The sequence below is a fragment of the Colius striatus genome, chromosome 2, assembly GCF_028858725.1.
Source record: "Colius striatus isolate bColStr4 chromosome 2, bColStr4.1.hap1, whole genome shotgun sequence".
Classification (NCBI taxonomy): domain Eukaryota; kingdom Metazoa; phylum Chordata; class Aves; order Coliiformes; family Coliidae; genus Colius; species Colius striatus.
The window spans coordinates 27,392,074-27,408,786 of NC_084760.1; the positions used below are offsets into that span (position 1 = coordinate 27,392,074).

Consider the following 16,713-nt stretch of genomic DNA (forward strand, 5'->3'; position numbering starts at 1 on the left):
ACTTACTTAATTGCATAGTTTATATGAAAAATCTGTCTAGTACAGAGTGCTCTCTTCCTGACATTAAAATAGGGACATGGTCAATAGAAGTTGGGCTACTTAGCACAAACCAAGACTCCAACAGGATCTTTTAGGATTTAACTGTTGAGTCCAATCTGCTCTTGACTGAGTAATGTCTTAGTCTTGTTTTCTATATCCTTCACTTTACCTGACAGTCCTAACTTAGTGTAAAAAAGACTCTTCAAGCTGCTACTTTGCTAATTGTTTTATCCTTCAGCTCATAGAACCATAGACTGGGCCATTTCAGAGAGGGCCTGTTGTCCATTGTATCCATTATCTTCTGTATGACATGAGCTGATATTATGACCTTTAGTAGAAAACAAGAATTATGCAAAATTATATAGTAGTAGAACATAGAGGAAAACCTGCCTTTCACTTACAGCCTGACAGGCCAAGTTCTATGAACTTAGTAGTGGCTTTTAGAAATAAAATTGAAAACAAACTTTTCATAACTATGTAATATTTTGCATTTTTTAAAATGTCTTAAAACAATTCACTTGTATATGTATTGTCTTCATATAAGAACACTGTAAATGAAACATAAAACTTCAAAAAATCCACAGGAGTCTGTAGGACCAATTTTAACCATGGGAATTCCTGTCCTTTTGTGCATATCCCATGTATGTGTATTTTTCTGTGGAAAAAAAGTAGATACACAAACCTGTGTGTATATATACATATGTGTATTGGAAACGTTAAAGTCTTTATTGAAACAGTAGGACTACTCATATCAATATGTTCGTGTCTTTGTCTCCTGAAGGAGAATGGCAAGAAGTGGAGCTTATTTTGATTATGTGGATGCTGCTATTTTAAAACTATGGTGTAAGCAGACTAGTTAGGAACTGCTTTGATGCTTCATCGGGGAAAGAGAATTTTTTCCCTCTTTATTCTTTTTGTAGCCAGGACTTCAGTATGTCTAGTTTCTCTTTCATAATCTCTGAACTGTGAAGTTACGTTGTTTATAATTTGATAATGTACCCTTGTTCAAGAGCTTGAAGGAATTAATGAGGTATGAACATCAGAATAGTTTGTGGAGTCTTGATATCAGTTCACAAAGTGGTTCATATAAATCCACAAAGTGGATTCCATATAAAAAAATCTGCAGAATCCTGTAAGATATCCTTCTGCATGAATTTTCTTAGTTATGGTAATAACTATGCTATGAATGTTACAACATGAAAGGCTGTCAACATTTGTGACAAAATCTAAACTAATTATTGTTACAAAGAAAGCCTGACTTGACTGAGAATTTTAAATTGACTTCAACTTTATTTGGACTAAAAATAAATCCCTTGGATTTTTGTGAGCATTTGTGTTAGAATACTATTTCTCTTTTATAAGAGGAAAACAGTAGCTTAGTTTCAGGTACAAGGAAAGGAGAGAGATTATTTAAGATTACTCCCAGGATTTTTAATGGCCCATTAACATCATTGCAAATCATCTGAATATCGTGTGTATCCCTGTGGCACAGAAATCAAAAGAGGGTAGCAAAGACTAAAGTAAGCCTTTGACATTTATGAGATGAAGAAAACCTAAGCAGCAACAGGGAAGTACCCTATACTGGCCCTTCTAATAAAAAAATCTTTATATGTGACCTAGAAAATTGTAACAAATGATGCCATATGTGATAAGACATTGTGAAAAAAAAAGTCACAGTAAGTTTTAATTTGTAGTAGTTAGGTCTGAAACCAGTAAGTCATAATAGAAACAGATATATACAGATAGACTGAAACAGTAATATTGCCACCAGTTCACTTCTTAACATTTGTACATTGCTTTTCAACTGTGCAAGAATAGGGGTAATAGAAAGCATTACAGTATGCAAAAGGGATATAAAACACACATATGTAAATCATATAGTTAATAATGTAAGGTAAATGGGATTAAATAATTGATGATCAGCTGTAACCCTGATCCTTACAGTGGCTTATCCATCTGCATGCTGGTACGTATCAAGAAGGAAGTGGTAGAAAGCGATGGCAGTGTTTGCATTAATGGTCGTCCCAGGGAGCCTTCTGGATATGGGAGAAGCGGTGGTAGCCCTCAAGCAAGAGCCTGTCAACCACCAACTGTGTTTTGTAGGATTGTTATTTAACTGTGTTTTCAATTGTTTTTGATAGCATTTTTGCCAAGTACGGCTTTTGTAAATTGTGTTTCATTTTTTCACACAGATTTTTAATACTTGGAGCAGAGTCATTCTTTTGTGGATTAGGGTCCTATGGTGATCATTCCTACAGGAGACATAGGCGTTTGTGGATGGGCAGCTGCTAATTTCTTAAGCATGTGATTTTTTAAAATTGACTTTTTTTAATTTTTTCCTCGATACTCCTTTAGTTTTGTTTTTATCTTTCTCCTGTTATTACTGTTAATTCCTCCTGCTAGTTTTCTGTTTTTATTTTAAGTCATCTCTTATATGTTTTCTAACAATGCTACATTATGCCAAGAACCATTTGTCTTTCCACATCCATACTTCTGCTCTCCTGCTTTTCTTCACAAAATACATTTGTGTCTCTTGACCTGCAAATCTGACTTTCATATTTGCATAAAAAGGTGATGCTGTTGATAGTGTATTTAAGATCATATACTTTTTTCCATCACAAGGCTCCTCAAGTATACATGACACAGATTTTTGTATTCATATTATCCCATTATCAAATACTTGTTTTTCTTTTTTCCCCAGCAGTAAGCTGTAGTATTTTGTTTCCTAGTTGAAGTTCAGTTTTATTTTCCAACTCTGATATTTGCAGGTATTTTTCCAGCTTCTCTATTTTGCGAACATTTGATATTTGCAAGTATTTCTATGGTTGAATCTCAGTATTACTTTTTAGTTCAGCCTTGATTCTAGAGTATGATGGAAGAGACATTTAACAGTGAACATACCACTGATACGATGATTTAATAAATCATCATGGAGAAGTCCCAGCAAGATCAGAAAATTGGTTGAAATCTTGTATATCCATTTTAAAAAGTCTACTTTTCGTAGAGTTTATAACAAAGTAGTCAATTACATACAAATTGTATATGCATGTGTACCTTTTGGGTTATTCCAGTGACATTATTTCTAAGGAACTTCCCTGAAGAACGTAATGTGACTCTAAGTGTTGGTCAGTAATCTTTTGTCTTTTTTCATGCCATGCAATCAGTTTATAATTGAGACTCTTCTCCACCTTTTAATAATGTCTGTCTAGCTGCTGCTCTGATTTTTGGTTTTGAATATGAGATTGCCATCTAAACTTTAATTTCTTAAAAACTTACCATCATCTTGCCTGGCTTCTGTCTTACTTGGCTGTTTTCTACCAATTCCACTACTTTTTGTAGAGGCTTATAAATTTAATCCAGTCTTATTTTTCATCTTATTACATATCTTATGCTTTTGTCCTCCATAATGCCATTGAATTCTGGTTTTTCTTCATTGATTTTAATAATTTAAATGGTTAGTCATTTATTGATGTTATCCCACGTAGTCACTGTTTCAAAGAGTTTGTTAAATACAGAAAGTATTAAAAAGTTACTGATTATCACAATTATGTTTGAGAATTGCAAAACAAAGTTTAAGAGAGGTTAAACTTGAACATGACATTAAGTCTAGATAAAGCATGAAATTGGGCTGTCATGTTTCTTTCTAAGCTAGCAGCCAAATACGTGGCTAAAAGGATTTTCCCTTCCAGCTTCTGGGTTCATCTGAACCACTGACCTATTAAAAAAATAACAACAGAGGTAAGTAAAAGTTGTGGATGTGGTGGGGTTTTTGTTTGGGTTTTTTGGGGGGGGGCAGATTTTGATTGTTTTTGTATAGACTTACTTTAATTGTTAGGAATTCTATTTTACATCCTGTTCCATTTCTATGATTAATCTTTGCCTTAATCTTGCTGTGTCCAATAGCACTAGAAACCAGTAGAGGGTGAGAAGTTCTTACTATAATGATGACATGGTTTTCTTTGCCATTGTATTTACACATTTGTCACATTAGGATGATGAAACCACAGAGTTTGATTTTACCACTTTAAATTTAGAAAAATGCTAGAAATATTTACACCCACTCTATTCAGAAATTAAGCAGTTAGATATGGATTTGCTTAGTTGTTATTGGCAGAATGACACAGTAAATGGAAAAATACACCAATTTTATGTGAAAATTAGAAAAAGAACGAATGTGGTAGAGCTATATCAGTGTAAAAGGCAACAGGAGGATGAATCAAAATGTGCTATTCCATTACAAAAAAAAACCCTATGATGTCTTTATATTGGTTATATTTTGTTGTGCTAGATTAAGAAAATGGGGAGGAGTGAAATTATAACTTCCAGTTCTCCATTTACCTTTAGATATATGAACAGGAGTATTTATTTATCAGCTGAAGTCCTACTAGAGTAAGTTGCATGGTACCAGTAATAGAAATGATCACATTAATTTTCTGATAATCTCTTAGCTGTTTCTTAAATAATCTCCAAAGAGAATGTTCTTGTGGGCTTTTTCATCTTACTGCTAAGTGGTTTAGTTTGAAGTGTGAAATGTGTGCTTTCTTGTTTAACTTCTATGAACTTGCTTTAAGAATAAGAGAATCTTTAATTCTTAGGCTATTTAATTCTTTGCTCATGTCTAGTTGCCTGAAAAATGAGCTTTAGTAATAAGCAAGCAATTTACTTCAAGGTATTATCTAAATCAAAAGAAAACTAGGCAATTTTTCTAATAGCTTGTGCCTTCGCTATTTTCTGGGATAGAATCTGTATGCTGACATATTCAGCTATGTGGCACTATTATTTAGCTTTGATTAGAATTTTTAAGCAGGCAATTTTTATTCAACATGACATTTAGGAAGTTCATTTTCCAAAAATCTGTTACAGGATTCAAATATTTGTGTCTAATGTTTTGAGAGGTGAATGAGGATGACAATAATCAATCATATCTAATTAGCTCATGACACATTGAGCTTGCAGTAATTAAGCAAGACATTACTGCTTACTTTCTAATGATTAAGATCACACAGATTGAGAGCCAGCTGTTGATCACTCTTCTTGCAAGGCTAATGTCATTAACTGAAAATCCCAACAATCTATCCCTCAGGCTATTTTTAACAGAGCTTTTGGTGGACAGACTGTGATGTAAGCCACAAAACAGAGTTTCAGATTTTGTATTTTGAGAGCATCTTTTCAATTTTTTGTTTCCCTGAGTTACTGTTCTTGCTTTTAGATACTATATGCCACTTAAAAATTTAGGAATTGTGTTCTGAATTGCTAGGAAGTGTTATTGTCATGCTGCAGTTAGAATCTTATAAAAACTTGCAGTGCTAATATTCTTTTTACAACTGAATGTAGTGAAATGTCAGTCCATAACAGTACACTGTATCGTAACTCAGTATCTTTAGTGTTAATTGACCTACTCTGGAAGAAGCAATATCCATCAGATATATTCTACTGGCTCTGTGAGTGTGAGTCACCTCTTTAAAGTGGGTCATCAGGGATTTTTGATCTTCTTCACTAGCTGAGAACAGTGATAGTGAACACTGTGAAATGGAGTTACAACTCTTATAAAAATACATAATCTAAGGTCTATCCCGAAATGCTTGAGAATATTTAAAACATTTTAAGACAACGACAATTACTCTTACTAGCTGCTCAGTCATTGGCACTACAAAGCAGCTTACTTTTTTAATCTTAATTTTTGATGAGTTAGATTGAGGGCTTGCTTGTTTTAAATAGGAGCAGAAAGAATCATAGAATTATAGAGTGGTAGGGTTGCATCTTGAAAGTTAGGCAGCTATTAAAGTTAGTTTGGTTGTATATTACTCTAGATTAAAAGGTGAGGGTTTATTGCTAATTTTGAGATACTGAAAACAATCCACTGTTAAAAATTACATTGCCAGTTGCTTTCCAAGTGGAATGAAGTTCAGTCTTAACTTGGTTTTACTTTAATTTGAAATATTTTCGTCCAAGCTACTTCAAAATATTTAAATTCAGACACAGACAAACCTGAGGGCATAGAACGCTGAGGCAGCCACACATTTCATCAGCTACAGTGGTGCATTGAGATATTGGTACTTTGGTTCCTGCCACAGTTGTTCTTGTTGGGATGGGAGGTGGAAACAAGTGGTTGTGGGCTATGCATGCATACATGAGGAGGGCATGCATGCATGAGGAGGGCATGAAGTGATCTTCAAGACCCGCCTGGACGTGTTCCTATGCAACCTGATCTAGGTGAACCTGCTGCTGCAGGGGGGTTGGACTAGATGATCTCTAAAGGTGCCTTCCAACCCCTACCATTCTATGATTCTATAATTCTATGAAGTGAGGGTTGTGGCTCCTGCCACAGACCTTCAAGTGTGTCTATCACAATCTGGTCCTTGAGCTCTGAGATCGGGTAAGCAGCAGTGCTGGGCCTAATGTATGTGATGGCATTGCTGCATCCTTCTGTACATGGAAATTGGATGGCTGTGATAGTGATGGTGGACAGTACTTTAGAGCAGGAAGATGACTGACCCAATGCATTAGTTCCATACTGTCATGGTTTAGCAAGAAGCAGCTTTTGCTTGGTAACGGGAGGAAGTTTCAGTGAAGACCCGGTAAAGAGTTCTTGAACTCTCCCCTGACTCTTGGGTTCAGACCCACCTCCAGCCTAGCTAGGCCAATCTGGTGCTGCTGCCATCACTATTTAGGGACGGGAATTTGAAGTGCATGGAAGGAGGTGTGGAGTGGTGCAAGATGGAGCTGACCACGTGGACCCCACAGTCAGAGAAGGAGGAAGAAAGGAGGAGCACCAGACCAGAGACCTCTCTGCAGCCTGTGGTGAGAACACAGACTGTTCCCTTGCAACCTATGGAGGGCAATGGCAGGACTGAGAGCCCCCAGCAGCTCTGTGTGAGTGCACCCAGATGGGCAAAAGACCGTGTGAGGAGGCGACCATGGTGCAGGCCGTGCTTGAGCGCTTGCGGGCCACAGAGCAGACCCACACGCGAAGCAGAGAGGAGCTGCAGCCTTTGGGATGAACGGACATTAGAACTGCCCGTGCAGGACTGCCATGTGTGTGAGGTACCCTGTGGAGGTGCAGCGAGGACTGGTGCAGAGCCTGCCTACCCAGAGGAGAGACAAAGGACAGAGGCTATAAGGAATAGACTGACTGAAACCCCCACTCCCTACCCCCTGGGCCATTCAGTGGGGAAGGAGGTAAAAACACTGGGATCAGGGCTCTGAGCCCGGGAAGAGGGGAGGGCTGGGGAGAACGTGGACTTAAAGAGCTGGTTGTACTCTTCGTCGTTGTACCACTCTGTGTTGTTTTGTGTTGGTTATGTCTTGGGGTTTATGGTTATGCTTTAGTTGGAGTTGGAATAAATTATTTTCTGTTTTCTTCCCCAAGCCGAGTAGCCTGGTCTGTTTTGTCCTGGACCTTAAGTGGCAATTAAGCTCTTCTTGCCCTTTACTAATCCTCAGGTCTTTGGTACTTGAGTCTAATCTTGGTCTTTTGTTCCCTGATGGGCCTTACCATTACACATACAAATCATTTCTATATCACTTTCTGATATTTTTACCTATAGTGAATAGAGTGACTATAAGCAGTGATAATGATTTTTTCCTGATCCCTTTTTTTCAGTCAGATTACTATGTTCTTAACACATTCAAGTGTCAAAAAGAAAAAAAAGAATTTTTTCTATTAACAATATTTTTTGGTTTATTATTTAGACATAAGGAAATATAGCTGTTTGTTACTCTGTTGCTATAGCTTCAGCCTAGATGGTTGGGTGGACACCTGCCTGGATATATAGGCTGACAGTAGTAGTTAATGGATTGTCCTCTACCTGATTTCTTGTGGCAAGTCATGTTCTTCAGAGGTCTATCTTGTGACCTCTCCTCTTTAATATTTTTCTTAATGACTTTAAGGAGGTCACAAAGAGCTTGATTATCAAGTTTGCTAATGTCACCAAATTGGATAGTGCAGTGAATGCACCATTGACAAACCTAGGCAGACTAAGAAGTAGACTGCCAGGAAATCCAATAAATTTGTGATCTAAACTCCTGAAGTTCAACAAAGTCAAATGTCAAGTCCTGCATGTGGGAAGGAAGAGTCTTTAGCAATAATAACAGGTTGAGGCCTGCCTGTCTGGGGAGCAGCTCTGCTGAAGATACCCTGGGAGTCCAGGTGGACAGTGAGCCCTGGCAGCTGGGTAGACAACAGCATCCCAGGCTGTATTAGGAAGAGTACATCCAGGAGGTTAATGGGACAGATTCATACCATTTTTTCCTCCAGAACATTTTTACAGATGTTCTTCTGATGTGTTTATAGAATGCCTCACCCTCTGAGTACTGGGGAACCATAACTGTTACCATTACAGTCAGAATTCCTTAAAGAGCATTAAGTCGTATTAAGGATTTTTTGTCTCAGCTGTTGTAAAACAGTGCCAATAGGAGTGAAAGCTATAGGAGTAAAAGCTATAGTATACTAAAGACAGCTCTATGTGTATTTACAGGGAAAACATACTCTATGACGGAGCTCCATATAACTAATTTCAGAAAGTTATAATTAATCTTTGTCTTGCATGTGCTTTTACTTTTGTTGAATGGTTCTTTGTTTCTTTATGGTGCTAATGGAGTCATTATTTTTCTGCATTCCACAGCTCTCACTACATATCTGCTGTCCTTATCCATTTGTCTCATTGAACAGCCTGTTTTTTGTGTTCTCACTCAAGGCCTTGTAAGCCTTCTCATCATAAAAGAAAAAGGTACAATTCTTAGGGTACAGTCCTCTTTCCAATTAATGGCTATAAAAATTATGATTAGTAATAAATTTTTGTGTAATAGTCATCAATTCTCAACAGCCTGTCATGGTTCCAACTCAGCTGGCAACGAAGTACACAGCCTCTTGCTCACTCCCATCCACTCCGCTCTTGCCTTCTGTAGGATAGCAGAGGCCTCAGCAAGATGGGAGGAAAAAGGTAACCAAGGATCTTCTGGATAGAGACTAGGGCAAGGAGTGCTCACTGTCAAATATGGCTCTGGGCAAAACAGACTAAATTGCTTGACTTAGAGAGGAAAGTGGGAACAGTTTATTGTACTACCTACTAGAAAGAAAACAGCAGGATGATGAGAAAAATACAAATAGCACTTTAAGGTCTCCTTCCCCACCCCTCCCTTTTTCCCAGGCTCAGTTCACTGCTCCCTATATCTCTACCTCCTCCACTCTCAACAGCACAGGGGAGAAGAGAATGGAGAATGTGGTCAATCCCACACCAATGGCCCTTTCTTTCTTCCCAGAGGAGAAGGACTTCTCGCATTCTTACCTGGGTGCAATACAGGGTCCCTCCTGTGGGTTACATTCCTTAGTGAACCGCTCTGGTGTGAGTCTTTCCCAACAGCTACAACTTCTACTCACAAACTCCTCCTGCATGGGACTGCTCTGCAGCCAGCATCCTTCTGGGCACCTTCTACTGCAACGCCATTCTCCCACAAATTTATGGCCTCCTCTGAGCACAGTCACTACACCTTGTGTGGGGTCTCCTACGAACTGCCAACAACTCTGAGCTTCACCACTCCTCTCCACAGGTTGCCGTCTCATGAAGCTATCAGCTTCAGCACACTTCCTCATCTCTTCTCTCACTGACCTTGGGATCTGCATGGTCACTTCTCCAACTCCTTCCACCATCACTCAGAAAAGAAGGAAGAATACTCTTCTTCCAGCTTCTTAAAAATTGATCATGGCAGTGCCCAGCTGGCTCAATCTCAGAAGTGGGTCTGACTCTGAGCCGGGAAAAGTTTAGAGCAACTTCCTTACAGCCCCTTCCCCTTTAACACAAATGGGTCCACACAAACCTATGACACAGCCTCTAAGTGATAATTTTCTTCAGGTCTTCAAAAGGAAATTTTTCTCTCTCCTATGGCAGTTGCAAGTTTTTTAGTGCAGGTGTCCTTCTAAGGCCAATCAAGTTTTCTCCTGGATGTAAAAGTTCAGTCATATATGCAAGAAGTCACATAATTCTGAATATTGGCATCAGAGACAAATAGATCTGAAAAACTGTCTTTTCTGGGATTTTGCCCTGTGAGAGAATTAGTACCTGTACCATTTGGACAGGTGTTTGTTCAGTTTTCTGTCAGAACCCCTTAGCGATTGATGTCCAAAATCTGTTCTCACAATCTGTTCAAGAACTTCCATTTCCTTTTAACTGGAATGTGTAAAAATCAGGAGATTTATGAGTTATTTTCTCACCTGATTTTCCATATATCTTTGCAATAGATTTTGAAGTACTTAGAACTTGTATTGTCTCCTTGTATTCTTTCTTTAAACTAAACATACCAAATCTGTGCAGAATGATTTACAGATCTCTGATCACTTTTGATACTTTTTTTTCTCATGACCCTTTTCAGTTCATTGCCTCTTCTATGTATAGTGTAGTTATGAATCAACACTGACATAATACTGTATAAAAGGAAACAATACACTGCAGTGTATTAAATGCAACACTGGTGATGGATTACTTCATGGGCGTGAAATTATTCCTCCCTCATTCATCAGTGTTTAAGGAACCTACTGTACTATTCAGCTGAAGAACTGTGTTTACTTTTGGGCACTGTCTTGTGGGTGAGAAAAAGCAAATCAGTAGGAAAAAATCAAGAGAACAGTCAAAATATCCGTTTGTCTTTATTTCAACAGTAAGATATTGATGCCAGTATTTTGCTGTCAGTCCTGTCTGTTTCCATACCTTAGGAAATGGTGAAGAAAAGCTCTTCTTCTGCCTTGCAAATGACTGTTCTTCCTAGAGTGCAGCACATTGCACTTCTGACTCACTTTGTACCACTTTTCAAATCTCTGTCTTACGTTTTAAATTTTAATTCTGTCCTTCACTGAGAAAATGTCTTTGTCTTTTGGTCATGGTAGGAGATGTGGTATAGAAAACATATCAAACCTGTTACAAGAGAGAGAATAAATTTTAGCCTGCTGTAACTCAGTGGTCAGAGCGCTGTCTGTGAGGAATCTCTTGAAGTTCTCTTTCAGGATAATGTAAAGTGATGTGGGATAAAAATCAGTGACCCCAGTTCTCAAGTGTCTTCGGCAAGTGTTACAACCGTCAGTATGTCACAGATATGGAATTTCAGCAGAGTTGTTTTCATCTAAAAAGAATATAAAATTGGATTAGCGGCTTGTATCCCTAGACCTTTGAGGTGTAAATATTGCTGATAAAATATCTATCTGGAAATAGAATGTAGAATTTCAGTTGGAAAAAAAAAAAGAGTTAAAATATAGCACTTAATCTTATTTACAAATGATGAAAGGTCATTTATCAGGGCATTTTAGCAGTTAAAAATTGAACTGCCATCTCACTGAAGCTGTGGTTATATTTATTAATGAAGAACAGCAAGTGGTGATTTCTGCTAGAGGAACAATATAACTCTATGGCAAAGATTTTTTAACTTTTTTTTTTAGGTAAAGTAAGGAAAACTCTAGATTATCCATTTTTATAAGGAGCTGAGACACTAATCCTCCATTTCATTGGCAATAGTCAACACAATTGCTAAAATACCTTGGGCAGAGGGAATAAGAGAGATTTGGAGTTACTGAGAACCTCACAGTTTAAATCAGAATAGTACCACTGCACAACATGTACTCTGACATCTGCTCTGAATGCATCCAAGCACGTTATGTGATTGTTATGAATCTCATCTGAATTTGCTCATTGTCTATGTAAGTCTTCAACATTTTCTGCATATTCTAAGTGGTTACTAGCATGAAAACCGTAACAAATATTACTCTAATGTATTTACGAAGCAAATGGACATAAACAAGTAGATAGTTTTTTACAGGAAACATAGTACCTCTCAACACCACTTTTAAACTGTCTCATTCTTTTTTGGCAAGCTTTTTCAAATAAAACTTACCAAAGTGAAGACAAGTATTTTATGCCAGTAAGACCGAAGTTTGCCTTAGAGATACTTAGAGATACATTTGGCTATGAGCTTTAGGCTGCAAATACAGTGCAATGAAAGAGTTATGATGTTTTGGGTAGGGTCCCAAAATATTATGCATAACAGGGAGCACTTTAAAGCAAGTACACTGACTAGGGAACTGCCGTAAGTAGTCGACAATAAAATTGATGAAAGGATTCATCTGCAATTCTAGCTCCCTCTAGAGAGTGATGTTTTCATCTCTGTGGTATTGTTACTTTTTGAGCTTGCTTGAGAAAGTAGGTTTCAGTGTTTCTTTTCTTTCAAAAACAGCACAGTGACTGAGCTTTCTTAAAAGTCACAGTTACTTTGATGCTTGTGCCAATGATCTTTTCTCAACCTCTCACCATATATGTGGAAATGTACACCACACACCCATCTTCCTGAGGCCAGTGTCTAGTAAACTGTCAGAGATACAAAAATCATCATTTCATTTCCTCATCTGCCCAAGTAAGTTTAAATTTATATTCCCCTAATTCTCATTGTAAGCACTTAAATCCTATTGAGATGCAACTCCCAATGCACTTTCAGTATTTTTTTTAATTAAAAAACATGTAAATTTAATTATCTCTATCATTATTGCATCATTTTGGGAAATTATTTATTCTTTTCAGTCCTCGCTTTCTGATATAAGTTTTAGAATGGCAACTGTGTAGACAGTTTTTAAATGATAAATCAAGAAGGACATAGTATAATTTAAATGCTGGATATACATGTACATGCAAAGACTAAGTTCTCATTAAAAGATCCCTGTTTGCAGAAGCACTTTGTCTGGACTTGGATTTTCACACTAGAGTTACATATGCTATCTCTTTAACACAGAGAACAAGGGAATGTGCTTAACTCTGATTCAAAGACATTTATAATGATCTAAAAAAAAAGCAACTTGAAAGGCTGAGAGAAATCTAGATTAATCTTATTGATTCTGAAAGAAAATTAGTTATTGCTGCATGTCATCATGGATCACGTTAGGAGTTTGATGGAGTGTGAGGTAGGTATTGGATTTTAATAGGAATAGATGAACTTCAGTGAGACTTTCAGTTTGAGTAGTGTGATGGAAAAAGCTAAGCTATTTAATCAATGACACACATATTTCATTTGTTACTTGATCATCTGTTACAAATGAAAGTTCGGGCTTTTCTCCTTGTGTTACTTCTAAACATATGTAACGATCACCAGCCAGAGAGATGTTCTGGGTTTAAGCTGTATAAAGAGCTTTCTAGACTGTTCTCTCAGTATTTCTGTACAGCATGCTCTGGTACATTAGCCAAAGTAACAGCAGTTGCCAGACTGGATGAGATAGCAGGAAAATGCATGGACAATGTTTTTTTTTTTAAGTAAGTTGTTCTACTGTTTGAAAATACTGTTATGCAGCATGTCTTTTAAGTGGATGATGTTGGCATGGAGTTCATGTGTTTTCATTCACAAAATTATATTGATAAAGCATCCACACATTCTGGAAATGTAAAAAATTTCAAAACTTTGGGAAAATGAAGAAACATTGATTTCCAAACAATTAAGAATGATTAAAGCTTTACACTCTCACTGAACTTTGTTTGCTTTAGACATTCTCAGCAAACATTAGGAACAAGATTTATCTGCCCAGAATTAGATGTCCAAGTTGTTATTTCTGTTAATTTTTTAAGTAAAAGTAGAGAGCTGTGATAAAATTAGTTCCTTTCTAGCTAGATATATAACAGAGATCAGATAAATCATGCTTCAGATGTGTCTTCTGCTCATCACTGGCTTCATAGAATCTAAATGACTGTCCTAGATGTGAATTTCAACACTGCAAACCTTAAGAGATCCATTTCAAGCTGAAGGTACCTACACGTGGGTGTCTACTGGCATGGTCAATGTCTGTATCTCCTTATAATCACAGAAATCTGCTCTTGACTCCAGGTAGAGATGTACCTGGGTGTCCTTAAAAGCCTATGGCAGCCTTTCATCTGTGGAGGGACTTAGATATCCTAAAGTATCTTAGTAGCAGTAGTGGCTTTCATGGGGATGACAACTTTGAGCCCAGGGACAGCAGAACCATTGGAGCAAATCACCTGGGCACCTACAGTGTATATACACAGGGTACATTGGATTGATCTCTTGGCTGCATTTTTCATTTCTACAATAAAGAAGGCTTTGACACTCAGTTGCTACTGCCACACAACATCAAAATTTAAGTGCCTTGAGCTAAAACTGATCTTGCCTTTAAAGACCAAAAGGTTTTGTTGACAATCAACAAAGAACTTTCTCCCTAATTTTATAGAAATTAAAATATTGTTATGAAGATATGCTCATTTTTAATTTTATTTTTAAATCCCTCAAGATATTCATTAAATGCACAGGACATGTTTCTTCTTTAATTCCATTTATCTGGGGTTTTTTACACAGTGTACTGTTTAACGAAATGTAGATTAACAACTTGATTTTAAATTCTCTTTTAAAAAGAAATGCTGCAGATAAACATTTAATTATGTTTGATTATTCTTCACTTGCATGGAGGGAAGTGCAGTGTTGTGATGATGCTTGTATACACATCATAAATTAATAAATGAATATTACTTTAAAATGCGATCATCCATTTCAGAACAGGTGCTTTTCTTGTTCTCTTCTGTGCAATAACTGTAAAGTTCTGAAATTGCATTAGCTGGCTTATTTTGACAAATAACTATAAGCAGTCTTAATTCCACAGTTTACATTTAAGGAAATATCTGACTGAAAATCAGTGGGAATTCTGCATGTAAGTAAATAAAGCAAAAATTAAAATAGAATTTCTTTACTACTGCTCATGGAGAGAACATTATTTATACCAAGTACCTGACTATCCTGTAGAGTTAACTGGTTATTAGTCTAGTGATGAAGTACCTTTGAAAATTTATGTTCATCTTGACCTAAACAAATAGAAATTCTATAACACCTGTATTTGTGTGTTATACAATGTGAAAACATATTTTTCTACTGTAATAGAGCTCTATATCCTAAAGGCAACATTTATGAAGGCTGCAAGTCTTTTTCTGACACAGCAGAAGGAAGCTTTCTAAGTCAGGAGCAACATTGCACTTCCCTGCTTCTTGCTGAAACTGGAAAATATGTTCATATACATTTATACTTACTTTCCTACTTCTAATAGAGTTTCATAAGTCACGCGGTTTAAGGCAAATAGGACAAGATTCAATAGCAACATTTCTCCAGTACAATGCAGATTTTTTTTTTTACATATTACTATCTACTTCAAAGACGATTTAGCTCACATTTTACAGTACAGAAGAGACTTTTTATATCTAATCCATTTGAAGATGGGAAAACAGGCCAGTTTTCCACTTTCTGTAAACAATGCTCATTTATGTACTTCTTATGTATTGAACAGGATAGATGTTGTTATGAACGTTTTGTAATGATAAGTATTCTTAATTTTTTTCTCTGCCTTGCATTCACAGACTAAAACTGGTATTGCATTGTTGTATGATGAAGTATCCGAAAATGCTTATGACATCCGACTGAAGCTTACAAAAGAGGTATTAACAATTCAAAAACAAGATGTCGTCTGTGTTAGTGGAAGTGATCACAGTGCAAATGTAAGTGCTTCTATATCTCTGTGCTTTCGACTGTGCACTTTAATGTCTTCTGCAGAGATCAGTTTATGGTATTGAAATGCCAGAGATTTTATTGAGGAATAGAAATATGTGTAATGATCAGTTGCTAGGGGTTTTGGCATACTTACATTCTTCCATATAAGAATGTTTTTTAGCCAGTGTAGTAAGTCCTTTATTCTAACATACATAACTTTAACAGGAGAAGAAATGTCTATAAGTACTGAGATTATAGCATTCTTGTACCAAATATTGTTAGGGCATTAAATTAAGGTGAACAGAAAAGCATTTACACCAGAGTTTTCTTCATTTGTGTATCAAGTATTGACAGGATGGTTGTTCAAGGGCATAACGCTGGCTGAGAGAACACTTGACAGACACTTATTTCACTTGAATTCTCTTCCAGGCACAGATGGGGCTTAATCAGTGCCAGCATGCATGTGTTGCTTTTTTCCCCCAAAATTCAGTTACGATGCTTTTTCAAAACATGTGGTGCCCCTAAGCTATAGAGGAATCTTCTATATTGCCATTCAATAATGTTACAAGAAAAACTCATGACATTTTGGGTAAGCAGTGCAGAAATGGTGTCTGGGTTATAGATGTCCCTAAATAGTCTGTTTTATTTCCTCATATGAACAGTGTTCCTCCTAAAACTAGGTATCTCAAATTTTACTGAGTAAATTAGATTTCATGACCTGTGCTGGTAATTGCTAGAGTGAGTAATTCATGGTAGCCTCCTCGGAGAAGGGCAAGAGGGAGCCTTTCTGACTGCTTGCCATATTGCACATGTCATGTAAACTTAAAGTCTGCACCAGGGGACATCAAGTGAGTTTGTGGTACTCTGCAAAAAATTAGGAGCCCAAAAAGTATATAGTAGGTGTTTGTATATACATACATGAGTATGTCAGAGAGAGTCTGCCTGTATAGCACAAAAATATGTTTAATTCCTGCTGCAGTAAAGATTTATATATATTGTTTGATACCACACAAAAAAAAATTTGTTTGAAATAGCCTTTAATAGTTAGCAACATTATGTACTGTTTCAAAACTTGTCCATGGCATTCTCTAGAATATGACTGGCTCTGGAAAACATTCAGAAACATTGCATTAGTTAGCAACTAGTGGGAGACCACTCGGTGAAGTG

General features: G+C 36.9%; 1 protein-coding gene across 1 annotated transcript in view; it reads left to right on the forward strand.

The window, feature by feature from the left end:
• Window positions 1-16,713, forward strand: part of SNTG2 (syntrophin gamma 2) — a 254,428-nt gene that overhangs the window by 84,499 nt on the left and 153,216 nt on the right. The window contains exon 2 of the mRNA XM_061990346.1: window positions 15,417-15,554. Coding sequence (XP_061846330.1) covers window positions 15,417-15,554 — 138 coding nt within the window. The remainder of the gene's footprint in view (window positions 1-15,416; window positions 15,555-16,713) is intronic.